We start from the raw sequence: 24914 nt of genomic DNA, 5'->3' as shown, positions 1-24914 counted from the left end.
GTTCGAGACCAGACTGACCAACATGGTGAAACCCCGTCTCTAAATAAATAAATAAATAAATAATAATAATAAAAAAATTTTTAAAAAGAATATTAAAGTCTAGAAATTCCTGAGCTATGTGTCTTCTCCATGGTGCTGTCATTCAGCTGATATGTTTTCATCTTCCTCAGGTTTCTAGAGAGGAAGGATCTCCCCAGCTGACTTCAACAAGGCCATCTCCTGCCCAGAGAAACAGTCAGCCTAGCAGTTCTGCCATGATCAGTGTGCTTCGAGCAGGTGGAGCCATCAGAAACATCTGGACCGATCACCAGATCAGGCAAGCCTTGTTTCCCAGCCGACGGTCCCCGCAGGAAAACGAGGATGACGAAGATGATTATCAGATGTTCGTGCCATCCTTTTCCTCTTCAGATCTGAACTCTGCCAGACTCTGTGAAGACAGCACTTCTAGTCGCCCTTGCAGCTGGCATATGGGACAGATTGAGTCCACTGAGACCTCCAGCTCTGGTCACAGGGTTGTCAGGCGGGCCAGCAGTGCTGGGGAGAGCAACACCTGCCCTTCTGAAATAAGAACTAGTGACAGAACGAGGGAACTGCAGAACGGCCTCAAAACAGAAGGGCGGGAGGAGATGACTCTCTTTGGGTCATCCGTGGAGTTGACTATTGATGACATAGACCATGTCTATGATAACATCAGTTATGAGGACTTAAAACTGATGGCTGCTAAGCGGGAGGAAGCTGAATCCACTCCCTCCAAATCAGCCCGGGACTCTGTTCGCCCCAAGAGCACCCCAGAGCTAGCCTTCACGAAGAAGCAAGCTGGCCACAGTAACAGCTCTCTTTACGCACAAAAGGATGGCGCGCTTTCAGGTGGAGAGGCATCCAGCCAGAGCACGCGTGAACTCCAGGCGGCTGAGGAGAATATCTACGATACCATAGGGCTCCCAGATCCTCCGTCTCTGGGTTTTAAGTCCAGCAGCCTAAAGCGTGCCAAGCGGAACACCTTTTTGGGTCTGGAGGCCGACTTCGTGTGCTGTGACAGCCTGAGGCCATTTGTTTCCCAAGGCAGCCTCCAGTTCAGTGAGGACGAAGCCCCTTACCACCAGGCCACCCCCGATCATGATTATCTGAGTTTCCTCTACGACTCTCCCCGCTGTAACTTGTCCATGTCCGAGAAGCCTGTATCTGATAAACTGTCTGAAGAAGTCGATGAAATCTGGAATGACCTGGAAAATTACATCAAGAAAAACGAAGACAAGGCCAGAGACCGTCTCCTTGCAGCGTTTCCTGTGAGCAAGGATGACGTGCCGGACAGGCTGCACGCAGAGAGCACCCCTGAGCTGAGCCGGGATGCGGGGCGCACTGTGTCCACACTGTCCCTGCCTGAGAGCCAGGCTCTCCTCACGCCTGTGAAGAGCAGGCCCGGCAGAGCCAGCCGCGCCAACTGCCCCTTTGAGGAAGACCTGATTTCTAAAGAAGGCTCCTGTCTGAGCCTCAACCGGATCTCTCTGGCCAGTGAGATACCCCTCATGGACAATCCCTATGACCTGGCCGGCAGTGGCCTGTCTCAAACAGACCCAGAAAACCCTGACCCGGGGATGGAGGCCATAGATAAGACAAAAAGCAGGGTGTTTATGATGGCTCGGCAGTACAGTCAGAAGATTAAGAAGGCAAATCAACTTTTAAAAGTGAGAAGTCCAGAGCTGGAGCAGCCGCTGGCCAGTCAGCATCAGAAATCTGTGCACAAAGACCTGGCTGCCATCTTGGAAGAGAAGAAGCAAGGAGGGCCCGCCATTGGTATGTGCACCCTGCCCTTCTTCCTTCTCCACAGTAAGAGGCGAGAGCGGTTTTCAGATTTCAGATGTCCTTAAAACGGACACACCTGTGAGAACACTGACACTCAAGCTTTGTGATCTCAAAGTAAGGCCACAGACAGAGCACACCGGCCTTTCGCCACTTCACCTCCACTGAATTCTGCAGGTTGTGGTGTGATTTGGCCTCAGAGGGTGGTGGTGTGTGTGTAATGTCGTAACTGCAGAGATAATATTTTAAGAAAGAATTTTCTCTAAGATAATCTAAAGTACGAAAAAAGAAATCAGTTTTAACCTGTGACATCTCCAGTTTTTCTGGTGTATCAGTAATGTCTTATGAGGAGGAGTAGTGTGTCTGATCTTCTAAGATTTGGAAGCATATAGAATAACGTTGTTTCTTGCTTCAGGATCTCAACAAAAATGCCTACTCCTGCTAACAAAAAGAGAGGATTTTTTTTGCACACTTTTTTTTTTTTTTTGAGACAGAGTCTCGCTCTGTCACCCAGGCTGGAGTGCAATGGCGTTATCTTGGCTACCTCCGCCTCCTGGGTTCAAGCAATCCTCCTGCGTCAGCCTCCTGATAGCTGGGATTACAGGTGCATGCCACCACACCTGGCTAATTTTTGTATTTTTAGTAGAGATGGGGTTTCACCATGTTGGCCAAGCTGGTCTTGAACTCCTGACCTCGTGATCCACCCACCCTGGCCTCCCTAAATGCTGGGATTACAGGCATGAGCCACCGTGCCTGGCAGCACACTTTTTTTTTTTTTTTTTGAGACAGGATCTCACTGTCACCCAAGTTACAGTGAAATGGCACAGTCACAGCTCACTGCAGCCTCAACCTCCCCAGGCTCAAGCAATCCTCCCACCTCAGCCTCCTGAGTAACTGGGACCAGAGGCACTCCCCACGACACTCAGCTACTTTTTATATTTCTTGTAGAGAAAGGGTTTCATTTGACAGGTAGTCCACTTAAAAAAAGAAAAAAAGTTTTTTAAAAAAAGAGAAAGGGTTTCACCTGTTGCCCAGGCTGGTCTCAATTCCTGGGCTCAAGCAATCCTCTTGCCTCAGCCTCCCAAAGTGCTGGGATTACAGATGTGAACCACCACCCCAGCCATTGTACTTTCTGTAGCTGCTCACACTATAAATCAGTTGTTTTCTCACATATTTCAATTACGAATTTTTTATTTTTTTTGAGATAGGGTCTGACTCGGTCACCCAGGCAGAAGTGCAGTAGCGTGAACATGGCTCACTGAAGCCTCTGCCTCATGGGCTCAGGTGATCCTCCCGCATCAGCCTCTCTAGTAGCTAGGACTACAGGCGTGCACCACCACATCCCACTGATTGTTTTGTTTTGTTTTGTTTTGTTTTTTGTAGAGATGGGATTTCATCATGTTGCCCAGGTTGCTCTCAAACTCCTGGGCTCAAGTGATCCTCCCGCTTTGGCCTCCCAAAATGCTAGGATTACAGTTGTGAGCCACCACACCTGGCCTACTACTCAAGTTTTTGAAAGAGCTGCTATAATGCATTTTACACCATCTCATTTCGTTTTTCATATATGCTTCTGAGTTTAATGCTTTAGTTAGACTCCGTTGTGGAGCACACCAGACCAGAAACTTAGGTGTAATATTGGTAATATCGGGACTATGGGAATGAGATGCTCATGGTCTGACTTTTCTGAAGGCTAGAATTTGACACTGATCTCCAGGGAAGAGCACAGCTGTGAATAAAGTCCCTGATTGTCATGGAAAGAAAAGTCCAAGGGTAGTGGCTCTCACCTGAGGAGCTTTTACCTCCAGACACAGAGAGATTTCTGGCTATAGGCCTAGGAATATGCATTTCAAACAGTATGGCCTCTTCATCATATTTTAAGAAATCCTGCCCCAGATTTTCTAACAAAGGACCACCTCAGTATCAAATTAGAGAGTCTGTTCTACAAAGTAAAAGCTGGGTGATGGCTTAGTGTCAGGAGAGACTCAGATAATTAGCTTCATTAACAGCACATCAGGACAGGTTGATGACACTGAACTATTAAATCCTGTCTTTGGAACTGACTTACTGACCTTGATGGAAACTGAAGAATAGGAAGGGGGTATCCACATCTTAAATGAATCCACAAGTTGCACAACAAGAATCTGTAGGGAACTTTTTTTTTTTTAAGTTTGGGAGTATTTAAGAATTGTCTAAAGTTTTAATCTTCAGTACAGTTTCTTAACAGATAGGGAAATGAAATCCTTGAATTGATGCCTGAAGGATTTCACAGACTCTGAGTTCTTTTTCTTAATGAAATGAAGGTTAATGGTGATTTTTGTATGCACGTGAGACTAGAATGCATGTGTTTTTCTCCTTGCAATGGTGCGCTATGAGTAATTCAAGTCCCTTTTCCGACGCTAGTGTTGCTAAGGTGGTTTGCTGTTACAGAGAAAGTGACTGAGTTCCAGCTGCAGGAGAACAGTTTTGGTGGAGCAGGGAGTATATGGCCTTAGAAACAGTTGTACGTTGGCAACTGCAAGCGTTGACTAAGTCTGGGTTGGGGCTCTTCAGAATAAGAGAAAATGTACTGCTGAAGTGTTGGATGATGATGGCTTACGCCCACAGACTGCCATTGAAAAAGTAGTAATGCCCTGGGCCAGGCTGTTTTGAATATGGACCATCTGTTAAAATACAAAGCTCCAATCTTGATAGAATCACGTCCTCTGATACTGAATCATCAGGGCCTATGACTACCTTAAATAGTCTTCTTTTTTACCCACCTTTTACGTATGAAATGATTCCACACTGGGGTTTCCTTTTCGCTTTTGGTTGGCTCTCCTTTTTGTTTTGCCTGCTGATGCTGTCTTGGGATCCTCCAGGATCTTTTCTCAGCTTTGCATCTGGGTCCTTTCTTGACACGGTGGGCTCCTGTCGACATTCTCCCCAACAAGGAGGAGGGAATCTCTCCAGAGTCATCTTCTGAGAGTGCAGTCTTCCCTGCCGCCTGGCAGGGGCACATCCCTAGGGCCTGCCGAGTTATATCCACACCTCCTCCAGCTGGGTGATGGAGACCACTTCCTGTGCCCAACAGGCTTTCCAGCAGTTGACATGATGACTCCTTTTCTCTTTCTTGTTTATCTGGGCACAGGACGTCGTAATCGAATGGACCGATTCTCCAGACTTCTCCGAGTGGGCCTTGCCACTTTGCCAGGAGCTTGCTCTCGGTGCTGTGCGGAAGGAGGAGCATCTTACTCACCTGCCGAAACTCTCGAGCATCTTTATTGAACTCTCTAGCCGGGGTCCCCAGGCCCCGGGTCCAATTTCTGCCTATAAATCACCCAACCAGGTCCAGTTGCTCCCACATCTTAGAGCCTGTCATAGCATGCTGGCCATCTTGATCCATCAGACCTCCCTCTGGATAGGCTTTGAGACAAAGGAGGCCTTTGGGTTTCTGGATATTTGGTGATATTTCACATGGGAGAAAACTCCATACAGACTTAAGAAATGTTCCTCCCGTGTAGAGTAAGGAAGGCACAATTTTATGCTTTTGTCTACAGCTTGAGCAACATCAGAAACATTGATTTTATTCCTCTGTCTAGAAAACAGTATGTTCGATACTTCCCTCAGCAAAGATTATTCTAAATTTTTATCTGGGATCATAAGAACTCCAACTTTTGAATCTCAAGAAAAGGCAATAAGGGCTGGGCATGGTGGCTCACGCCCGTAATCCCAGCACTTTGGGAGGCTGAGGCGAGTGGATCACAAGGTCAGGAGTTCGAGACCAACCTGGCCAACATGATGAAACCCCATCTCTGCTAAAAATACAAAAGTTAGCCAGGCGTGGTGGCGTGTGCCTATAGTCCCAGCTACTCAGGAGGCTGAGGCAGAAGAATCACTTGAACCCAGGAGGCGGAGGTTGCAGTGAGCCAAGATCATGCCACTGCACTCCAGCCTGGGCGACAGTGAGACTCCATCTCAAAACAAAAACCAGAGACATCCTTGCAATTGTCATGTAATGATGATGTATATGTTCTATACAAGCTGTTAAAACTAAGGCCAGGCGTGGTGGCTCACGCCTGTAATCCTAGCACTTTAGGAGGCCAAGGTGGACGGATCACCTGAGGTCAGAAGTTCGAGACCAGCCTGACCAACATGGAGAAACCCTGTCTCTACTAAAAATACAAAAAATTAGCTGGGCATGGTGGTGCATGCCTGTAATCCAAGCTACTTGGGAGGCTGAGGCAGTAGAATGGCTTGAACCTGGGAGGTGGAGGTTGCAGTGAGCCGAGATCATGCCACTGCACTCCAGCCTGGGCAACAAGAGCAAAACTCTGTCTCAAAAAAAAACAAACTAGAACTAAAGATATGGGGGAACCTCAACTCAGCTGACTAATACTAAGCTTTTTAGGCCAGAGATGTCATCTCAGCCTGGCTGTTTAATTACAGCTGACGCTCTGGAAGCTTGTCTCTTGTTCACATAGGCATCATGCAAACTATAGACTCTCTTAGAAGGTCAAGCTGAAACACACAAACAAAAACCCCCTTAGATCAGCAAGTGTATTGCCTACTAGTGAGATACCTTTTATTCAAAATTGATAAATGGTCACCTCTGTCATCCAAAGAGAAACTGTGCCCATTACGAGTTATCTATAGGAAACATTTTAGCTGTCTTCTTGCTTCCCCTTTTTCTGCTATGACCTGATTTGCAGGCCACCTTTCCACTCCCAATGGTATGGTCTCAGGAAAGTACATCATTTTTAATACCAGGCTTAAAAGAAAAGGAGGCTGGGTGCAGTGGCTCACACCTATAATCCCAGCATTTTGGAAAGCTGAGCCGGGCGGATCACTTGAGGTCAGGAGTTCCGGAACAGCCTGGCCAACATGGTGAAACCCCATCTCTACTAAAAATACAAAAATTAGCCAGGCATGGTGGCATGCACCCATAATCCCAGCTACTCAGGAGGCCTAGGCAGGAGAATTGCTTGAACCCAGGGAAGCAGAAGTTGCAGTGAGTCAAGATTGTGCCACTACATTCCAGCCTGGGCAACAGAGCAAGACTCCATCTCAAAAAAATAAGTAAAATAAAGGAGGGAATGAAAAAAAAATCTGAGTAATGAATTAGTTATTGAGACCAGTTTCAGTCTAGAACCATGCTAGGCACTCTATGGGGAGCTGAACAAAATGTACAGCATTGTTCTCCCAGACCAAAAGCTCAGAGGCCAGACGAGGTGGCTCACACCCGTAATCCCAGCACTTTGGGAGGCAAAAGCAGGAGGATCGTTTGAGCTCAGGAGTTCATGACCAGCCTGGGCAACATAGTGAGACCCTGTATCTACAAAAAATGTAAAAATTAAAATTTCCAGGCACAGTGGCTTATGCCTATAGTCCCAGGTACTCAGGAGGGTGAGGCAGAAGGATCTTTTGAGCCCAGGAGTTTGAGGCTGCAGTGAGTTATGATTGTACCACTCCACTCCACCCTGGCCAATAGAATAAGACCCTGTCTCAAAAAAAAAAAAAAAAAGAAAGAAAAAGAAAAGCTCAGAGACTATTAAAGTAACTTACATAAAATAGTTGGGCACAGTGACTCACACCTGTAATCCCAGCCCTTTGGGAGGCCAAGGCCAGTGGATCACTTGAGGTCAGGAGTTCGAGACCAGCCTGGCTAACATGGCAAAACCCTGTCTCTACTATAAATACAAAAATTAGCCAGGTGTGGTGGCGGACGCTTGTAGTCCCAGCTACTAGGGAGGCTGAGGCAGGAGAATCACTTGAACCCGTGAGGTGGAGGTTGCAGTGAGCCGAGATTATGCCACTCCAGTCTGGGCAATAGAGCGAGACTTCATCTAAAAAAAAAATAAAGTAACTTACACAAAATAATAAGCAATGCAGCAACACAAATTGTGTGTGTCTGCATGTGTGTGTGCGCACACAGCCAACAGCTAGGTACACACTATATATGACTTCAGAGAAGAGAAATCAGAAAAGGATTCAAATAAGAAGGATAGGGCTTACGGACAATCTTGAGATGGGTGGGATTTGATTAAGCAAAGGATGAGGAGAGTATAATAAGAAAGACAAAGGCATGGGAAATACTATGGATATTTTGGATGATATGTGATGTCAGATTATCTGGGCTATAATCAAGATCTGCTTGTTCTTACAAGACTTTATGGTTAAATTTGGATACTGGAATAGTTTGCTTAAATTTTTTAAGTTCTGCTACATTTTCCAAAATTGTCATCTTCTTGGAAACTTGTGGAAGTTCAGAGCCTTGCTGATTCAGCTGTGGGATCAGGCTCGGGGCTATAGTGTATGTGAGAATGCTTGAGCAGGCGATCTGCCTTTCAGGTGGGTCTGCTAACCAATGACTATATTAAAGGTCCAGCTGCTTTTGATTGGGTTTCATAGTTAATGAAATACTATAGGTTTCAAGATGGCTACCATGGGCACACTGGTGTCTATGGAGACTTTTACACTCTTACCATGTTGCTAAACCCTAATTAATATTAAGAGTCTTTACTGCGCCTTTTAAGGAATAATTTCTCAAGTTTTTGTAACTAGAAATTTCAAAACTAATAATCTCTGTTCTTCCAAAGAATTTGTTCTTCCAAAGGATCTGCATATAGGTCTGTAATGAGAAGTTAGACTATTTACCTTGACTGTGGGGAATAGGGGTGACGGGTTGGGGTTGCAATTAAAGGTCACACAATAACAAGTTGTTTTCTCTACTCATGGAAGATAGACTCAAAAGAAATGGCAAAACTCACCTAAATGAGCATTTATTAATAGTTTAAGTTCAAGAAATAATTTACTCTGGGCCGGGCGTGGTGGCTCATGCCTGTAATCCAAGCACTTTGGAGGCCAAGGCGGGCAGATCACCTGAGGTCAGGAGTTCAAGACCAGCCTGACCAACATGGTGAAACCCTGTCTTTAAAAAAAAAATTTTTTTTTAAAGAAATAATTTACTAATAACACATCACTAAAAATGTAAATAGTTTAAGAAGAAGAAAACAGTGTTACCTGCTGGTTATCATATATAGGATACACTTCCTTCACAGAGATTGTATCAGTGTGGTCTGAGCAAGATACAGGATGCATTAGAGGAAGCTTGTCCAACCCATGCCCCACAGGCTGTGGCAGCCCAGAACAGCTTTGAATGTGGCCCAACACAAATTTGCAAACTTTTTTTTTTTTTACTTTTTTTTTTCTTATTTATGACCTATTCAGAAAATATGTAAATTTTCTTAAAACAGTAATGTTTTTCTCACTGTAAGATGCGGCCTACAAAGAAAAAAAGATGAGAGTTGGTGGCAGTATTTATTTTATTTTAAAAAGAAAAAAAGAAAATTAAGGTTTTTTTGTTTGGTTTTTGTTTTTTTTGAGATTTTTTAAAAGCTCATCAGCTATCACTACTGTTAGTGTATTTTATGTGTGGCTGAAGACAATTATTCTTTTTTCGGTGTCTCCCAGAGAAGCCAAGAGATTGGATACCCCCGCATTAGAGTTTTTTATTCCAGGGTGTTTGTGTGGGTACCTGGATTGAGGAGGGTGGCAGATCTTGAAACTGACATCTCTGGGCTCCCATCTTAAATCACTGCCAGCCCAAGAATTTCCTACTTATAGCGTGGTAATATATTAATATTTAGAAGTATCTGTACTCAGAATCAGGGCAAAGGGAAGAATGACCTCGTGGCTTAATTTTAAGTGGCAAAAGCTTATGTGGAAGTAACTGCTAGGTCCTATTCTTGAACCAATAGTAGAGAGCATTAAATTATTGAGTACAGGCACAGACAGCTCCTTCTTAATGTCTTGGCGGCATAGGCTTTAGTGCTCTGCTTCTGGGGATGTGAAAGGAGATGTGAGTTAGTCAGTAAAAGTGCTTTTGAAGCACGTGAGGGGAGGACTTTCCTTAGTAGATGTTGGTTCCCCAGACAATGGCAGTGGAGGGCTGCCTGGAAGCAAGAAGCTCAGGAACAGCCAGGAGCCGACTCCTCTAGGAGCAGTTGTCTGAGAGCAAAGAAAAATGATGGGAAGCCAGGGTAGCTACTGCATTGTGGTTTGTGGCAGTGCTGCCTTTTTTGTTTGTTTGTTTGTTTGTTTTTTGAAATGGAGTCTCGCTCTGTCGCCCAGGCTGGAGTGCAGGGGCGCAATCTCGGTTCACTCGGCAACTTCTGCCTCCTGGATTCAAGCGATTCTCCTGCCTCAGCCTCCTGAGTAGCTGGGAGTACAGGTGTGCACCACCACACCCGGCTAATTTTTTTTTTTTTTTTTTTTGAGACAGAGTATTGCTTTGTCAACCAGGCTGGAGTGCAGTGGCGGGATCTCAGCTCACTGCAACCTCCCTCTCCCAGGTTCAAGTGATTCTGCTGCCTCAGCCTCTTGAGTAGCTGGGATTGCAGGTGCATGCTACCACACTCGGCTAAGTTTTGTGGGTTTTTTGCTTGTTTGTTTTTAGTAGAGACAGGTTTCACCATTTTGGTCAGGCTGGTCCTGAACTCCTGACCTTGTGATCTGCCCACCTCGACCTCCCAAAGTGTTGGGATTGCAGGCATAAACCACCTTGCCTGGCCTAAATTTTTGTATTTTTAGTAGAGATGGGGTTTCACCATGTTGGCCAAGCTGGTCTTGAACTCCTGACCTCAAGTGATCCACCTGGCTTGGCTTCTCATAGTGCTGGGATTACAGGCGTGAGCCACCAAACCCAGTCCTTCTATGTTGTTTTTAAAGACTGCTTGAATGATTTTTCATTGACCCGCCTGAAGTGCTGACTTGCTTATTTTTATCGTGCGTGTTTTCAGCACTGACACTGTTTCATGCTTGTAAAGAACACTAGAAACTTGCATTGTATGTAGTGGACACTTGCAGACCTGCTATTGAAACAAAATAATGCAGAATTAGATTAAATTAAATGAACTTTTAGGTGGCATTTTTATTTATATTAAACCATGGATTTTTTTTTATTAGTTTGTGTTGCTTAGACTTCAATGATAGTCTTGTCTACTGTTAAAATTTTAAAATATGTTGGGTAGAATGTTATACTCTTATTTTTAATCTTCACATATAGGAATTATCCTGTGTGTATTTACTGTTTCAATATTTGCCTTCCAGGTGCCAGGATTGCTGAGTATTCTCAGCTGTATGACCAGATTGTATTCAGAGAGTCTCCCTTGAAAATTCAGAAGGATGGCTGGGCCAGCTCCAAAGCATCCTCCCTCCTGAGGTCTGTGTCACCTTCCCAGGTCCACCATGGCAGTGAAGATTGGCTTCTGCACTCAACCTATAGTAATGGAGAGCTGGCAGATTTCTGTCCCCCACCAGAGCAAGACTTGAGATCAAGATATCCCACGTTCGAGATCAATACAAAAAGCACTCCAAGGCAGTTGTCCGCAGCTTGCTCTGTGCCTTCTCTTCAAACCTCTGACCTTCTGCTGGACTCCACCCAGAGATCCAGCGTGGTAGTAAGTCAGCCCAACAAAGAGAACGCGTGTCAGGGCCATCTGTACAACTCCTTGGGTCGGAAAGGGATCAGCGCTAAATCTCAGCCTTATCACAGGTCCCAGTCATCTTCCTCCGTCTTGATAAACAAATCAATGGACTCCATCAACTACCCTAGTGAAGTGGGAAAGCAGCAGCTGCTGTCTTTACACAGAAGTTCACGGTGTGAGAGTCACCAGGACTTGCTGGCGGATATTGCTGACTCGTGTCCACAGGGCCCTGAAAAACTCTCAGATCTCACACTCCAAGACTCACAGAAAGTTTTGGTGGTCAATAGAAATGTACCCTTAAATGCCCAAATAGCAACACAGAACTATTTTTCCAATTTCAAAGAGACCGATGGAGACGAAGATGACTATGTGGAAATCAAGTCAGAAGAAGATGAGTCGGAGTTGGAGCTCGCTCACAATCGTAGAAGGAAATCTGACTCAAAGTTCGTGGATGCTGACTTTTCTGATAATGCCTGCAGTGGCAACACATCTCATTCTTTGAATAGTCCATGTACTCCCAAAAAGCAGGTTAACAGCAAACTTGGGCTTTCGCCATTTCTGACACCATATAATGATTCTGACAAACTGAATGACTATCTTTGGAGGGGGCCATCTCCCAATCAACAAAATATTGTCCAGTCTCTAAGGGAAAAATTTCAGTGTCTCAGTTCTAGCAGTTTTGCTTAAGGTTCTTCATGATAACTGCCTGAATTTTCTTCTTTTGCTCATAAAATGTTACAGATACTGATGAGGTGTTTTATGTGCTCCAGATTAAAACAATTTTGTAAGAACCAGAGGTGTAAAATATACTTTCTTTTACAGCACAATGTTTTGAAATGGCTGACAGTGCAGCCAGGATTGTACTGTAGCACGTGTTGGCATCAACAATGTATTTTCTGATGCTGAGTGTCTTCATGTTTCATGTAAGTCAATCTTGCTTGAACGTTTTTTAGACTTTTAACATCATGGCCATATTTTTTTCGATATCCTGACAATAGTGCCCACACCTTAAGAAATGCAATAGCCGGGCGCAGTGGCTCACACCTGTAATCCCAGCACTTTGGGAGGCCAAGGCAGGCGGATTGCCTGAGCTTAGGAGTTCGAGACCAGCCTGGGCAACACGGTGAAACCCCCTCTCAAAAAAAGAAAAAAAAAAAAGCAATAATCCAATAATCCTTTCCTATTATCCAGAAGGCCAGGGTAGTTTTATCCTATGACTCAAAGGCAGCAAGGAGACTTTTTCGTGTTTTAAAAGGCAATGAAAGCTGTTTAAAGAATTATGCTTATATCTCACATTTTGGTTATATTTGTGGCAAGACCTTAGGATAACTTAAGCCAGAGATTTGTAACTGGAGTGTAGCCTGAGGTGCCCATTTTAGGGTTTCTATGCTAGTATTCTTTTTTATATTTTATTTTATTTTTATATTCTTTTATCATTTCATTTTGATGCAGAAATTGTGTGACTGTTGAAAATTAAAGGGCCAGGTGCGGTGGCTCACGCCTGTAATCCCAGCACTTTGGGAGGCCGAGGCAGGTGGATCACGAGGTCAAGAGATCAAGACCATCCTGGTCAACATGGTGAAACCTTGTCTCTACTAAAAATACAAAAAATTAGCTGGGCATGGTGGTGCGTGCCTGTAGTCCCAGCTACTCAGGAGGCTGAGGCAGAAGAATTGCCTGAACCCAGGAGGCGGAGGTTGCAGTGAGCTGAGATCGTGCCACTACACTCCAGCCTGGGTACCAAGAGCGAAACTCCGTCTCAAAAAAGAAAAAAAAAAGAAAATTAAAACACAGCAGCACCCATTTTCTGTATGCCTCTAACCTGTATTCCCGGACAAGGCCTAGAGAATGATTTCCTTAATGGCTTAGAGTAAACCAAGGTTAATAAAATGCAATTGACTTAGCTGTTAGAAGAGATGGGATGACTTCCTGGAACCACTTGATTACCTCTTCAAATGACCGCTGAAAGAAAAAAAACAAAACTGAAATCCTGCCAGACCATTTTGTGTGCCTGTTTCTAATCAATACAAAGTTAAGCATGAGCTAAAATAAGACAAAGCACTTTAAACTTACCCTTTCCAGAGCAGTTTTTCACATACATGTCATGAGTTTGGGATTCTGCCAAATGACCTCCTCGATCCTGGCCCTGAGGAGTCATTGGCTGCAGGAATGGGCAAGAATCTATTTCCTAAACCACACATAACATGGGAGCCTTTTTTCATTGTTTTCAGGTATATAAAAGAATGAAATACATGATTAGTAGGTGCTGACTGATAACACCTTTTATGTTGTGACCATTTGTCACATTTCGTTGTGACACTGTATACTAATCTAACTCCTTATGAAAGGCGACAGAAAAATAAAAATAAGGCATTGTGAATAAAAAAGTCAAAGAAGCTAAAGAGAAAAATGAAGGCAGGTTTATTGTGACTTTATAAAAATATTCTATTTTATTGAAGACTGCAGTTAATGCAGCAAGAATGTTTTCTCAAGGGGTGGTCTTAGTATTTTCATTTTAATCAGGCATACACTCTATGGCCTTTCCCTCACACTCTTAGTTTCTATTTTAAAAGATACAATAATATGGCCGGGCGTAGTGGCTCACGCCTGTAATCCAAGCACTTTGGAGGCCAAGGTGGGCGGATCACCTGAAGTTGGGAGTTCAAGACCAGCCTGACCAACATGGTGAAACCCCGTCTTTAAAAAAAAAAAAAGATACAATAATATGTAGGGAAAAGGGCCTGGGCTTTTCATTTAAAGGTAAGTAGTAATATTGAGTAAGTGACTTAATTGTTTTCCTCTTTATAAGTCCTACGCCTCTTTTTCTTAACTGTCAGACATAATATATGAGCATTTTTATCTTACAAATAGGTACCTAAGGCATTTGATTTTCTTTTTAAATAACAAAAAATAACCCAAGTTTCTTGCTTCTCCAAAGTATTCTTAAAGCTTATGAAACAAGCCGGGCGCAGTGGCTCATGCCTGTAATCCTAGCACTTTGGGAGGCCGAGGTGGGTGGATCACCTGAGGTCAGGAGTTCAAGACCAGCCTGGCCATCATGGTGAAACCCCATCTTAGAAAAAAAAAAAAAAAAAAAAAAAGGCTTATGAAACAAAGTCCACATTGAATAGCATGGTCTGGAAACATTCCTTCTTTTATTCTCTTTATTTAAAGATAATATGATCAATGAAGCCACATCTGGAATAGAAAAAATAAAAAAATAAAAATAAACAATATGAATTTTCAAGATGAAACAATTTTTTTAAAAAGTACTATAAGCAAGTTTGTTTTGTTTTGTGTTTTGAGACCGAGTCCCACTCTGTTGCAGTGGTGTGATCTTGCTCACTGCAACCTCCACCTCCCAAATTTCAGCGATTCTCCTGCCTCAGTCTCCTGAGTAGCTGGGATTACTGCCACTACCGGTCACTACACCTGGCTAATTTTTGTGTTGGTAGTAGAGACAGGGTTTCACCATGTTCCCAGGCTGGTCTCGAACTCCAACCTCAGGTGATCCGCCTGCCTTGGCTTCCCAAAGTGTTGGGATTACAGGCATAAGCCATTGTGCCCGGCCAAGAAAGCATGTTCTTAGAGGTGTGTGGAAGTGCATTTGTATTACCTATGAACAAAATTACCTGACTCTTGTCCCAGGAAAGCTGTTTCGCATTTTTGCTTTTTGATTGGTATTATCCAATTCTATATAGTTCATATTATCGTTCTGTCTGACTCAGAAATTACTTCTTCACGCCAGTGTCTTATTGCATGACTTTGATGTCACCTATACGAATACACCTCACTGCACGTAAGTGGGTATCTTACTGTATAAAATATCTAATGGCTTTAGGTTTTAGGACAAATCTATAGTTTTATAGATAATTTCTGTTGGCCAGGACCCAGATTTTGGGAGCTGTGTGTATATATATATATATATAATCATGTTTGTACTTTTTTCCTCAAAGTTATCAATTGCTTTTGTTTAAAATAGTTTCTTTTAGAGGTGGGGTGGGGATGTATATAACGGGGAAATGTTATATGTACTTTAAAGTATGTCAAGTTCTTATTAGTTTCCTGTGCTGAAGGTTCAATTTTTTTTTATATGTTTACTTTTCACATGCTCTATTCTTTATGGGGGGAAAATGCATCTAGGAAAACATAGTTTAAATACTGTATATAAGATAATGAAATTAGTAATGCCCATTATTTAATAAAGTTTGTAAAGTACAAAGTAATTTGTAGTGTGAATTGATGTGTTTATTCTAGAATATCAAGATGTTTCCAAACTACATGTAGCTATAATAACTTTTTCTTGTCTTGTGAACCATGCAGAAAATGGTTCAGGATCACAATGATATAACTATGTTTCAGTGGCCCAGGATAGACCATTTTCTACATCTTCAGATTACTTTTGAAACGGTGAATTTGGAACCAGGGGCGGTGGCTCACACCTGTAATCCCAGCACTTTGGGAGGCTTAGGTGGGCAGATCATGAGGTCAAGAGATCAAGACCATCCTGGCCAACATGGTGAAACCCTGTCTCTACTAAAAATAGAAATATTAGCCAGGTGTGGTGGCTTGCACCTGTACTCCCAGCTACTTGGGAGGCTGAGGCAGGAGAATCGCTTGAACCCGGTAGGCAGAGGTTGCAGTGAGCTGAGATCGCCTCACTGCACTCCAGCCTGGGAACAAAGTGAGACTCTGTCTCAAAAAAAAAATAAAGAACAATGAGTTTGGTGTCTAGGATTGTTCTTGTTTTCTTGATAGACAGCTAAATTAGATCAGTTGCTAAATTATCTTTTTAAAAAATTTGCAATAAATAACAGAAGACATTGTTTTAACTTTTATTATTGAACCAAAAAATTAATATAGCCAGGCATGGTGGCTCACACCTGTAATCCCACCACTTTGAGAGGCCGAGGTAGGTGGATCCCTTGAGGCCAAGAGTTTGAGTCCAGCCTGGCCAACATGGTGAAACCCTATCTCTACGAAAAATGCATGGTGGTACATGCCTATAATCCCAGCTACTCAGGTGGCTGAGGCACGAGAATCACTTGAACTAGGGAGGCAGAGGTTTCAGTGAGCTGAGATCACGTCATTGCACTCTGACCTGGGCAACACAGTAAGACTCTGTCTCAAAAAATGAAAATTAATATAAGTTATTGGCACAAATTAAGGTTTTTTTAAATGTAACTTCATGTTCTTAATTTTCTTTGATAGACAAAGTTTACAGGGAACAAAAATATGCTGATAAAAGTTTTAAATTACCGACACTTTCCAAAGCAGCTCTTTCCAAAAGTAAGCAAAAAGCCCCACCCCATTATATGAAAATGTAGGTTACCTAACTTTCCTCACACTGAAGAAAATAGCTTTCGGCTTTTAGTGTGTTTTAGAGAGAAGAGTTTACAACTCCACATGGAGGAGCCCTCAGATCACCTTATCTTCCTGTTCCACCTTGAAGTGGAAAATGGATGAGTTAGCTCTAAGTTCAGTTTAGAGAAACAAATGACAGAAGAACCATGCCCTGTGTAAATGGTATTCATAAATCCAGTCCTTAAAGAGAAATGTTAATGAGCAGGCTTACAGTGAGCTATAAATACAGCTGATGAACAAGAACACTTAATAACATTTGTCTCAAGTTTCATTTGATGTAAAGACAATTTAAAAATCTCTGTTTTAAAGAGCAAATGTTAACAATGCTTCAAGAACTTTGACATCCTCTAATACTATATAACTTTCTCTATCTGGATTGTGATAACTATACTAAATTTTTTTTTTTTGAGACAGTGTCTCACTCTGTCAGCCAGATGGGAGTGTAGTGGCACTATCTTGGCTCACTGCAATCTCTCACTCCCAGGTTCAAGGAATTCTCTTACCTCAGCCTCCCACGTAGCTGGGATTACAGGCACGCACCACCACACCCAACTAACTTTTGTATTTTTAATAGAGATGAGGTTTTACCATGTTGGCCAGGCTGGTCTCAAACTCCTGGCCTCAAGTGATCCACCTGCTTTGGCCTCCCAAAATGCTGGGATTACAGGCATGAGCCACTGCACTCAGCCACTACACTCAGTTGTATCACCAAGAAGGAGATTACAACAAAAAAAACTACTTCAACTTTTTTGCTAATGTATGTGTCTGTATGTCTTTATTTTAATTTAAACTTTGTCCTAGAGTTATGATCTGGAGCTTCTGTTGTGCATGGGTTTTGTTTTGTTTTTGTTTTTTGTTTTTTTGAGAGACCTAGTCTTACTTACCTAGGCTGGTATTGAGTTCCTGGCCTCAAGTTATTCTCCTGCCTTGGCCTCCCAAACTGCTGGGATTACATATATATACATATATATGCTTATATATGTATATATGTTTTACAGAGAGATACTGTGGAAATTATGCTGCATCAAAAAGCTTAATAAATGTAAAATATGATTACACAATTTAACTGTAAATTAATAAAATTTGGAATGTCTGATCTATAGCATATTTGAAAGCTCTTTAACAGAAGTTTAGAAAATTATCTTATGTTCAAAAAGAAAAAAGAAAGCTCTAACAGAAGATCAAAAATTCCATTTTGAAAGAATATTCTAGGCCGAGTATGGTGGCTCATGCCTATAATCTCAGCACTTTGGGAGGCTGAGGTGGGTGGATCAGCTGAGGTCAGGAGTTTGAGACCAGCCTGGCCAACATGGTGAAACCTTGTCTCTACTAAAAATATAAAAATTAGCTGGGTGTGATGGTGGGCACCTGTAATCCCAGCTATTCCGGAGGCGGAGGCAGGAGAATCACTTGAACCCAGGAGGTGGAGGTTGCAGTGAGCCAAAATCACAGCATTGTACTCCAGCCTGGGCAACAAGAGTAAGACTCCCATCTTAAAATATATATATATATATATTCTAAAATTTAGCATGTGCGACCATTGTCTGATTGAACCAGTCGACGTAGAAATGGCTTCCCCAAGGCCAGGTGCAGTGGCTCACGCCTGTAATCCCAGCACTTTGGGAGGCCGAGGCGGGTGGATCACAAGATCAAGAGATCGAGACCATCCTGGTCAACATGGTGAAACCCCGTCTCTACTAAAAATACAAAAAATTAGCTGGGCATGGTGGCGCGTGCCTGTAATCCCAGCTACTCAGGAGGCTGAGGCAGGAGAATTGCCTGAACCCAGGAGGCAGAGGTTGCAGTGAGCCGAGATCGTGCCATTGCACTCCAGCCTGGGTAACAAGAGCGAAACTCCGTCTCAAAAAAAAAAAAAAAAAAAGAAATGACTTCCCCAGCTCTATACGATGCTGGGCAATTTGTAGTATCCCATACATTTTGATAATTGAATAGAGTTAAAAACTAGTTTGAGTCCAAAGCATGTGAAAAACATATTCAGACCAGATACACAAAGGAGGGAAGTAAGAGCAACAGCAAATAAGTTGCTTTAAAAAATTCACAGCACCCTCAGAAATCCTGTATCATTAGCTTTCCTTAGTGCTCCTATTAGGTAGGTCAGGGGAGGTGGCATTTTGGAAAGACTCTCGGCCCCTTTCCCATCTTGTGGCTGATAGAATTCCTGAGACATGTACTCTGCAGATTTCCAGTAACTGTTTAGGCTAAGCACTACATGGGCACAGGAGGGTGCGATTATCAGACGCTTCTCAACGTTCCATGTAGACCAGTGCCTGTCCTGATAACTGCTTTTGTTTTTTGTTTTTTGTTTTTTTTTTTTTAATTCAGTCCCCGTAGAGATTGCCAAAAATTGCCAACGCCAACTATATTTCAAGTCGTCATGGTGGGGTATTGGGAAAAGTTTTCAATTAGCAATAATCACACCTCGGATAAACCTCACTGGCTACGATACCGCCACTGCGCAAAGCTGATAACTGCTTTTGATGATGCGATGAGAGCACAGAGCACCCTAACACGTCGGTGTGGGATTGAAGTCAGGTAATGTGGAAGGAAACGGTCCAGAATGCTGAGATTTTGGGGGCCAAAAAAACAAGCTTGCCCACTTTACAATTGTGGTACATGCCCATGGAGCAGTCCACTGTATGTATCTATGAAAAACAAAGTTTTAGCTGGGCACTGTGGGTCAAGATGGCCGGGGGAGAGCTATGTTAATTCTAGCTAAATCATTATAAGCTTTCTTGGCTCAGGGTACACCGAAGTTTATACACCAAACTAGATTGTGGGTGCAGTTAAATAGAAATCAAGCGGTAACAGGAGGCCTAAGGTAAAGACCATCTGAGAGCGCAGTAACAGTAACACCGGGAACACCGCGGGGTGGTTGCAGAGCAGGCAATACTGCTCTGGTCCCACAAATGCCTTCTCAACATGGAGACTGCATGAGGGCCTCGTAAAGAGGGCTTATGCAAAGATCTCTGAGAAGGGAGGCAACCTCTGCTCACTAAATCCAGGAGGGTCTTTGCAGATGGGAGCTGGCAAGGAGAAAAGCCTTGCAGGGCGGAGATCACGGAACGCCTCAGGCTCTGCCTTGGTTCTCGAAATACGGAGTGATTTTAATTGCTCTATGTCCTCAATGCTGGGGAGATAAAAGCCCCTGGATGCATTGGGTGTGGTCAGACCTATACTTCTGATACAGCAGCACCCTGATAACAATCGGTGATAAGCTCAGAGTACTAGTTTAATCTGTCTCAGAAGGATCTCAAGTGCTCTCCCTCCAGCTATATTTCCTACCCTTCACTCTCCCCTTCCACACCCGTAAGATCAATGAGATTATGCACATAATAAAAGTGTTTGGAGTCCAGAGCTCTGGGCCAACCTGGTTCCCATGCTTGCATTGGTCCCCTGGACCCATGCTGTAACTTCTACTCTTGTGTCTCTGTCTTTATTTCCTTTTCTTAATCCCTCGTTATCGCTGAGACTAAGGGCACCCACGTATGGGTTTGGAGCTGGTACCCAACAGGGCGCGGTGGCTCATGCCTGTAATCCCAGCACTTTCGGAGGCCGAGGCAGGCGGATCCCCTGAGGTTGGGAGTTAGAGACCAGCCCGACCAACATGCAGAAACCCCAACTCCAGCAAAAATACAAGATTAGTTAGGTGTGGTGCCGGGCACCTATAGTCTCAGCTACTTGGAAAGCTGAGGCAGGAGAATCACTTGAACCTGGGAGGCGGAGATTACAGTGAGCCGAGATCGAGCCATTGCTCTCCAGCCTGGGCAAGAAGAGTGAAACTCCGTCTCAAAACAAATAAAAAAGAAAAAAAAGTGTTATTTTCCTGACAATGGTTTATTCACATGAATCATACAATAGGAAAGAAAGACAAGCAGGCAGTTCCACCTCATTAGTTCCAAAACCATGTTTGTTCAGCTCAGTGTAAAAACACAGGGCTTGGATGGTGATGAAATCATCTGCTCTAAGGGGCAAATACAAGCCCTCAGTTTGCGCTCCTGTTTACACAGCAATGTATGCCTCTCCACATAGTTCTTATGGAACCATCAAGACCACAGGGTAAGCAGATTCCTTCTACTTGACCATGGTTAAGTCAGAGGCTGCAAACTGCTGGCCCAGGGGCTGAATCTGGCTTGTGCAAATTTATTGATTGATTGATTGATTGATTGATTGGAGACAGAGTCTCACTCTGTTGCCCAGGCTGGAGTTCAGTGGCGTGATCTTAGCTCACTGCAGCCTTCACCTTCTGGGCTCAAGCGATTCTCCTGCCTCAGCTTCCCAAGTAGCTGGGACTACAGGCACATGCCACCACACCTGGCTAATTTTTGTATTTTTAGTAGAAACAGAGTTTCACTATGTTGCCCAGGCTGATCTCGAACTCCTGGGCTCAAGTGATCACTCCCCTCAGCCTCCCAAAGTGCTGGGATTACAGACCACACCCAGCTCTAGGCTTGCAGAATTTTTAAAAGGCTTAAGCATAAAATCCAAATTTTCACCTCTTGAAAAAAAGATGTGGTCTGTGTGGACCTGGATTCTGGTGAGATCAATACTGTGAGATCCAAGGAGGGGATCTAAAGTGAAAGACGGCTGGGCACGGTGGCTCACGCCTGTAATCCCAGCACTCTGGGAGGCCGAGGTGGGCAGATCGCTTGAGGTCGGGAATTCAAGACCAGCCTGGCCAACATGGCAAAACCCTGTCTCTACTAAAAATACAAAAATTAGCTGGGTGTGGCAGTGGGTGCCTTTAGTTCCAGCTACTTGGGAGGCTGAGGCAGGAGAATCGCTGGAACCCAGGAGGTGGAGGTTGCAGTGAGCCGAGATTGTGCTATTGCACTCCAGCCTGGGCAACAAGAGTGAAACTCCATCTCAAAAAAAAAAAAAAAAAAACGGTGAAAGTCACCCTAAAAGGTAGACACTTGCTTTGACCTTTGGGGGAAATAGTTCCTTGGTGCTTCATTATGGACTTGTCAACAAATTTAAAGCAACCATGGTACACGTGAATACAGATGCTTTAGGTAGAAAATAAGAAATCTCTCCTCTTGAGGTAAAATAAACTTTTGTCACAAAAGTCTGTAGAACATATTGCTGCTTTGGGGGAAGTTTTATACCTGGTCCACTTCACTAGTTAATATTATATTATCTGCCTGTCCTCTAGAAGCCTCCAGAGGCTTCAGGTTTCTGATACCAAATTGTCTACACTCCGTTCTCCTTTAGTTTTATGAACTCACCTGAATTCACTGGTGTATTGACTCTGTTTTTTAAAACACCATCTCTAGGTTCAAACTCCCCTCTTGAGTGCCAGGAGGATTGAAGATTTTTTCCTGCAAGACCTCTCTTCCTGAGTTATCCAAAACTGATGACATTTTTCCCCATGTAGGACTATTTTATTCCTAAGAAGCTCCTCCTCTAGTTTGAAGTCTTTTTCCTGGACTACTGTAACAGCATTCTAACTGGTTATCTTGCCACTGTCTTCCCCACTTCCTGTCTTTTATTCTGTGTTTTTAACACAGAATAAAATCCTCCAGGGTCGGGCACTGTGGCTCACACCTCTAATCCCAGCACATTATGGGGCAGAGGCAGGAAGATCACTTGAGGTCAGGAGTTTGAGACCAGCCTGGTCAACATGGTGAAAAACCATCTCTACTAAAAATACAAAAATTAGCCAGGCTTGGTGGTCCACATCAGTAATCTCAGCTACTCAGGAGGGCAGGAGAATCTCTTGAACCCAGGAGGCAGAGGTTGCAGTGAGCCGAGATCACACCAGTGCATTCCATCTTGGGCAACAAAGTGAGACTTCATCTTAAATGAAAAGCAAAAATCCTCCACAAAGACCTCCACAATCTGTCTCTGCCTTTATTAACAGGAGCTGCTCCCTCTGCCTGCAATACCCTTCCCTTACTACCCAAAGGGAAACCTGTTGAATCCTCAAAACCCAGCTCAGAAATGATTGCCAAGAACTGCGAGATTTTACCCAACTTGCAAGCTAACAAGGTAGCTTGCCTTAGTTTCAGGAACACTGGCAGAAGACACAAGACGCCTGGGTAAGAGACAAAGGACATGATTACAGCACAGCCAGCAGCAGGAGCTTTATATTTGCGTTGCCCTCGCTCCTCTAGTCTGAGAGCAGCCCAGGGCATTGTTTTACACACAGTGGTTCATTCCATAGCAGAAGACCCCAAGCTCAGAAATCCCCAATCTTAAAGAAGCTACTAGTGGCCAGCATGGTGGCTCACACCTGTAATCCCAGCACTTTGGGAGGCCGAGGCAGGCAGATACAAGGTCAGGAGATTGAGACCATCCTGGCTAACATGGTGAAAACCTGTCTCAACTAAAAATACAAAAAATTAGCTGGGCACAGTGGTATGTGCCTGAATTCCAGCTACTTAGAGGCTGTGGCAAGAGAATTACTTGAACCTGGGAGGCCAAGTTTGCAGTGAGCAGAGATTGCGTCACTGCACTCCAACCCGGGCCACAGAGCAAGACTCTGTCTCAAAAAAAGAAAAAAAAAAAGAAGCAAATCTGCCTCATCTTTGCCCTTGGAAGGAGACATTATCTTTATTCTATGGAGACTAACAAATCTACCTTCTGCCCTAAGGGGAGACACTATTTTATCTTCCAAGGCTGTATGCTCTATAAATGTCCTTGAATTGATAGTCTGGAGTAAGGAAAAAATACAAGACATGAAGAAATACAAAATCAGAAGACCTATAAAGAATGATCTCAATGCTAATTTTGTGACATACAAATTTTAAAAATTTTTTTACCTAATATGATTAAGGATGGAGAAAGACTGTTAATCCCAATTGAATGAGAATATACATTGGTATAAAATATCATAAATGAATTTAGCAATATGAATCAGTAACATTAAAAATTCATCCTCTTTGAGCCAGTAATTAGACTTCTGGGAATTTATTCTAACAGAATAAATTTAGCTGCAGTTAAAGATTTATGTAGCCTGGTGAGGTGGCTCATGCTTGTAATCCCAGCACTCAGGGTGGGCGGATCACCTGAGGTAAGGAGTTCAAGACCAGCCTGACCAACATGGAGAAACCCTGTCTCTACTAAAAATACAAAATTAGCCAGGTATGGTGGTGCATGTCTGTAATCCCCACCAGCTACTAGGGAGGCTGAGGCAGGAGAATCGCTTGAACCTGGGAGGCAGAGGTTGCGGTGAGCTGAGATTGTACCACTGCACTCCAGCCTGGGCAAGAAGAGCGAAACTTTGTCCCCAAAAAAAAAAAAGATTTATGTAACAAATGTCTCCATGCATGCCTCATCGGCAGAACCATACACTAGTTGGTATTTGTAATAAGACGGATTTTGCTGAGCATTTTTGGCGTGTATGCTGCCTGTACTCCCACGGACCAGGCTTGCACATTCTGGAGCCATGCTTTTCAGCCTAAACAATCAGACCAGGTCCAGGTCACACTCCCTGGGAGCTTCAGAAAAAGCTGCATCAAACCAGAGCTTCTCCCCAAGCCCAGCAAACCACTCATGGCTCAGGTAGTCCTTCCTGGGAGACCAAAGCTTCCTCCTTCAGTGAAGAGGAGAACTCTTGGTGGGGACAAGAGTGACTTTATTTTAAATGCCAATCCACTGACTAACCCCGAGTCTGGGAATGCCTCCAGAATGTCGAGTTTATGTATTATCTTTATGTAGAAACATCCATTCACTGTAAGTTTCCTTCAAAACAACCCTGGATGCTGTTGCAGAAATCATAGGCTGTGATGCTGGTTGCCACCTCCACATTCCTTCCAGAGCACATGTATTTTTCCCCAAGATATAGGTCCTGGGTCTACGGGCTTGCGGCGGAGAGATCTACCTATCTTGTAGCCTCTAAAGACCACGTTTCTATTTGTAAGTTCCTCTAATAAATCATGCAAAACCTACAAATTGGATTTCTTTTTTTTTTTTTTTCGGAGGCAGAATCTCACTCTATCCCCCAGGCTGGAGTGCAGTAGCATGATCTCTGCTCATTGCAACCCCAGCCTCTAGGGTTCAAGCGATTCTCCTGCCTCAGCCTCCTGAGTAGCTGGGATTACAGGCACCTGCCACCACATCTGGCTAATTTTTGTGTTTTTTTTTAGTAGAGCCAGGGTTTCTCCATGTTGGCCAGGCTGGTCTCGAACTCCTGACCTCAGGTGGTCCTCCCGCCCTGGCCTCCCAAAGTGCTAGGATTACAGGCATGAGCCACTGCACATGGCCCACAAATTGCATTTCTCTGTCTCCTTTGGATTCTAGGCTCCTTCTGCATTTGGGGGTTGC

At 43.7% G+C, this 24914-nt stretch overlaps 1 protein-coding gene and 1 non-coding gene across 6 annotated transcripts in view; one reads left to right on the top strand and one right to left on the bottom strand.

The window, feature by feature from the left end:
• Positions 1-15490, top strand: part of PLEKHG1 (pleckstrin homology and RhoGEF domain containing G1) — a 199364-nt gene extending 183874 nt beyond the window's left edge. For all 5 annotated transcript variants that reach the window (XM_012452308.2, XM_012452299.2, XM_012452322.2 and 2 more), the window contains exons 15-16: positions 171-1794; positions 10888-15490. In XM_012452308.2, the coding sequence (XP_012307731.2) occupies positions 171-1794; positions 10888-11951 (2688 nt within the window). In that variant the 3' untranslated portion in view covers positions 11952-15490. The remainder of the gene's footprint in view (positions 1-170; positions 1795-10887) is intronic.
• A 3481-nt stretch (positions 15491-18971) lies between these two features.
• Positions 18972-19112, bottom strand: LOC135268439 (U4 spliceosomal RNA). The gene has a single exon (XR_010336767.1). It is a non-coding gene; the product is annotated as a U4 spliceosomal RNA (small nuclear RNA).
• Positions 19113-24914: the final 5802 nt, after the last annotated feature.

This window comes from Aotus nancymaae, unplaced genomic scaffold (assembly GCF_030222135.1).
Source record: "Aotus nancymaae isolate 86718 unplaced genomic scaffold, 86718_ANA_hifiasm-v0.15.2.pri h1tg000040l, whole genome shotgun sequence".
In the NCBI taxonomy this organism is placed as follows: domain Eukaryota; kingdom Metazoa; phylum Chordata; class Mammalia; order Primates; family Aotidae; genus Aotus; species Aotus nancymaae.
This window is presented reverse-complemented; position numbering and strand designations above follow the sequence as displayed.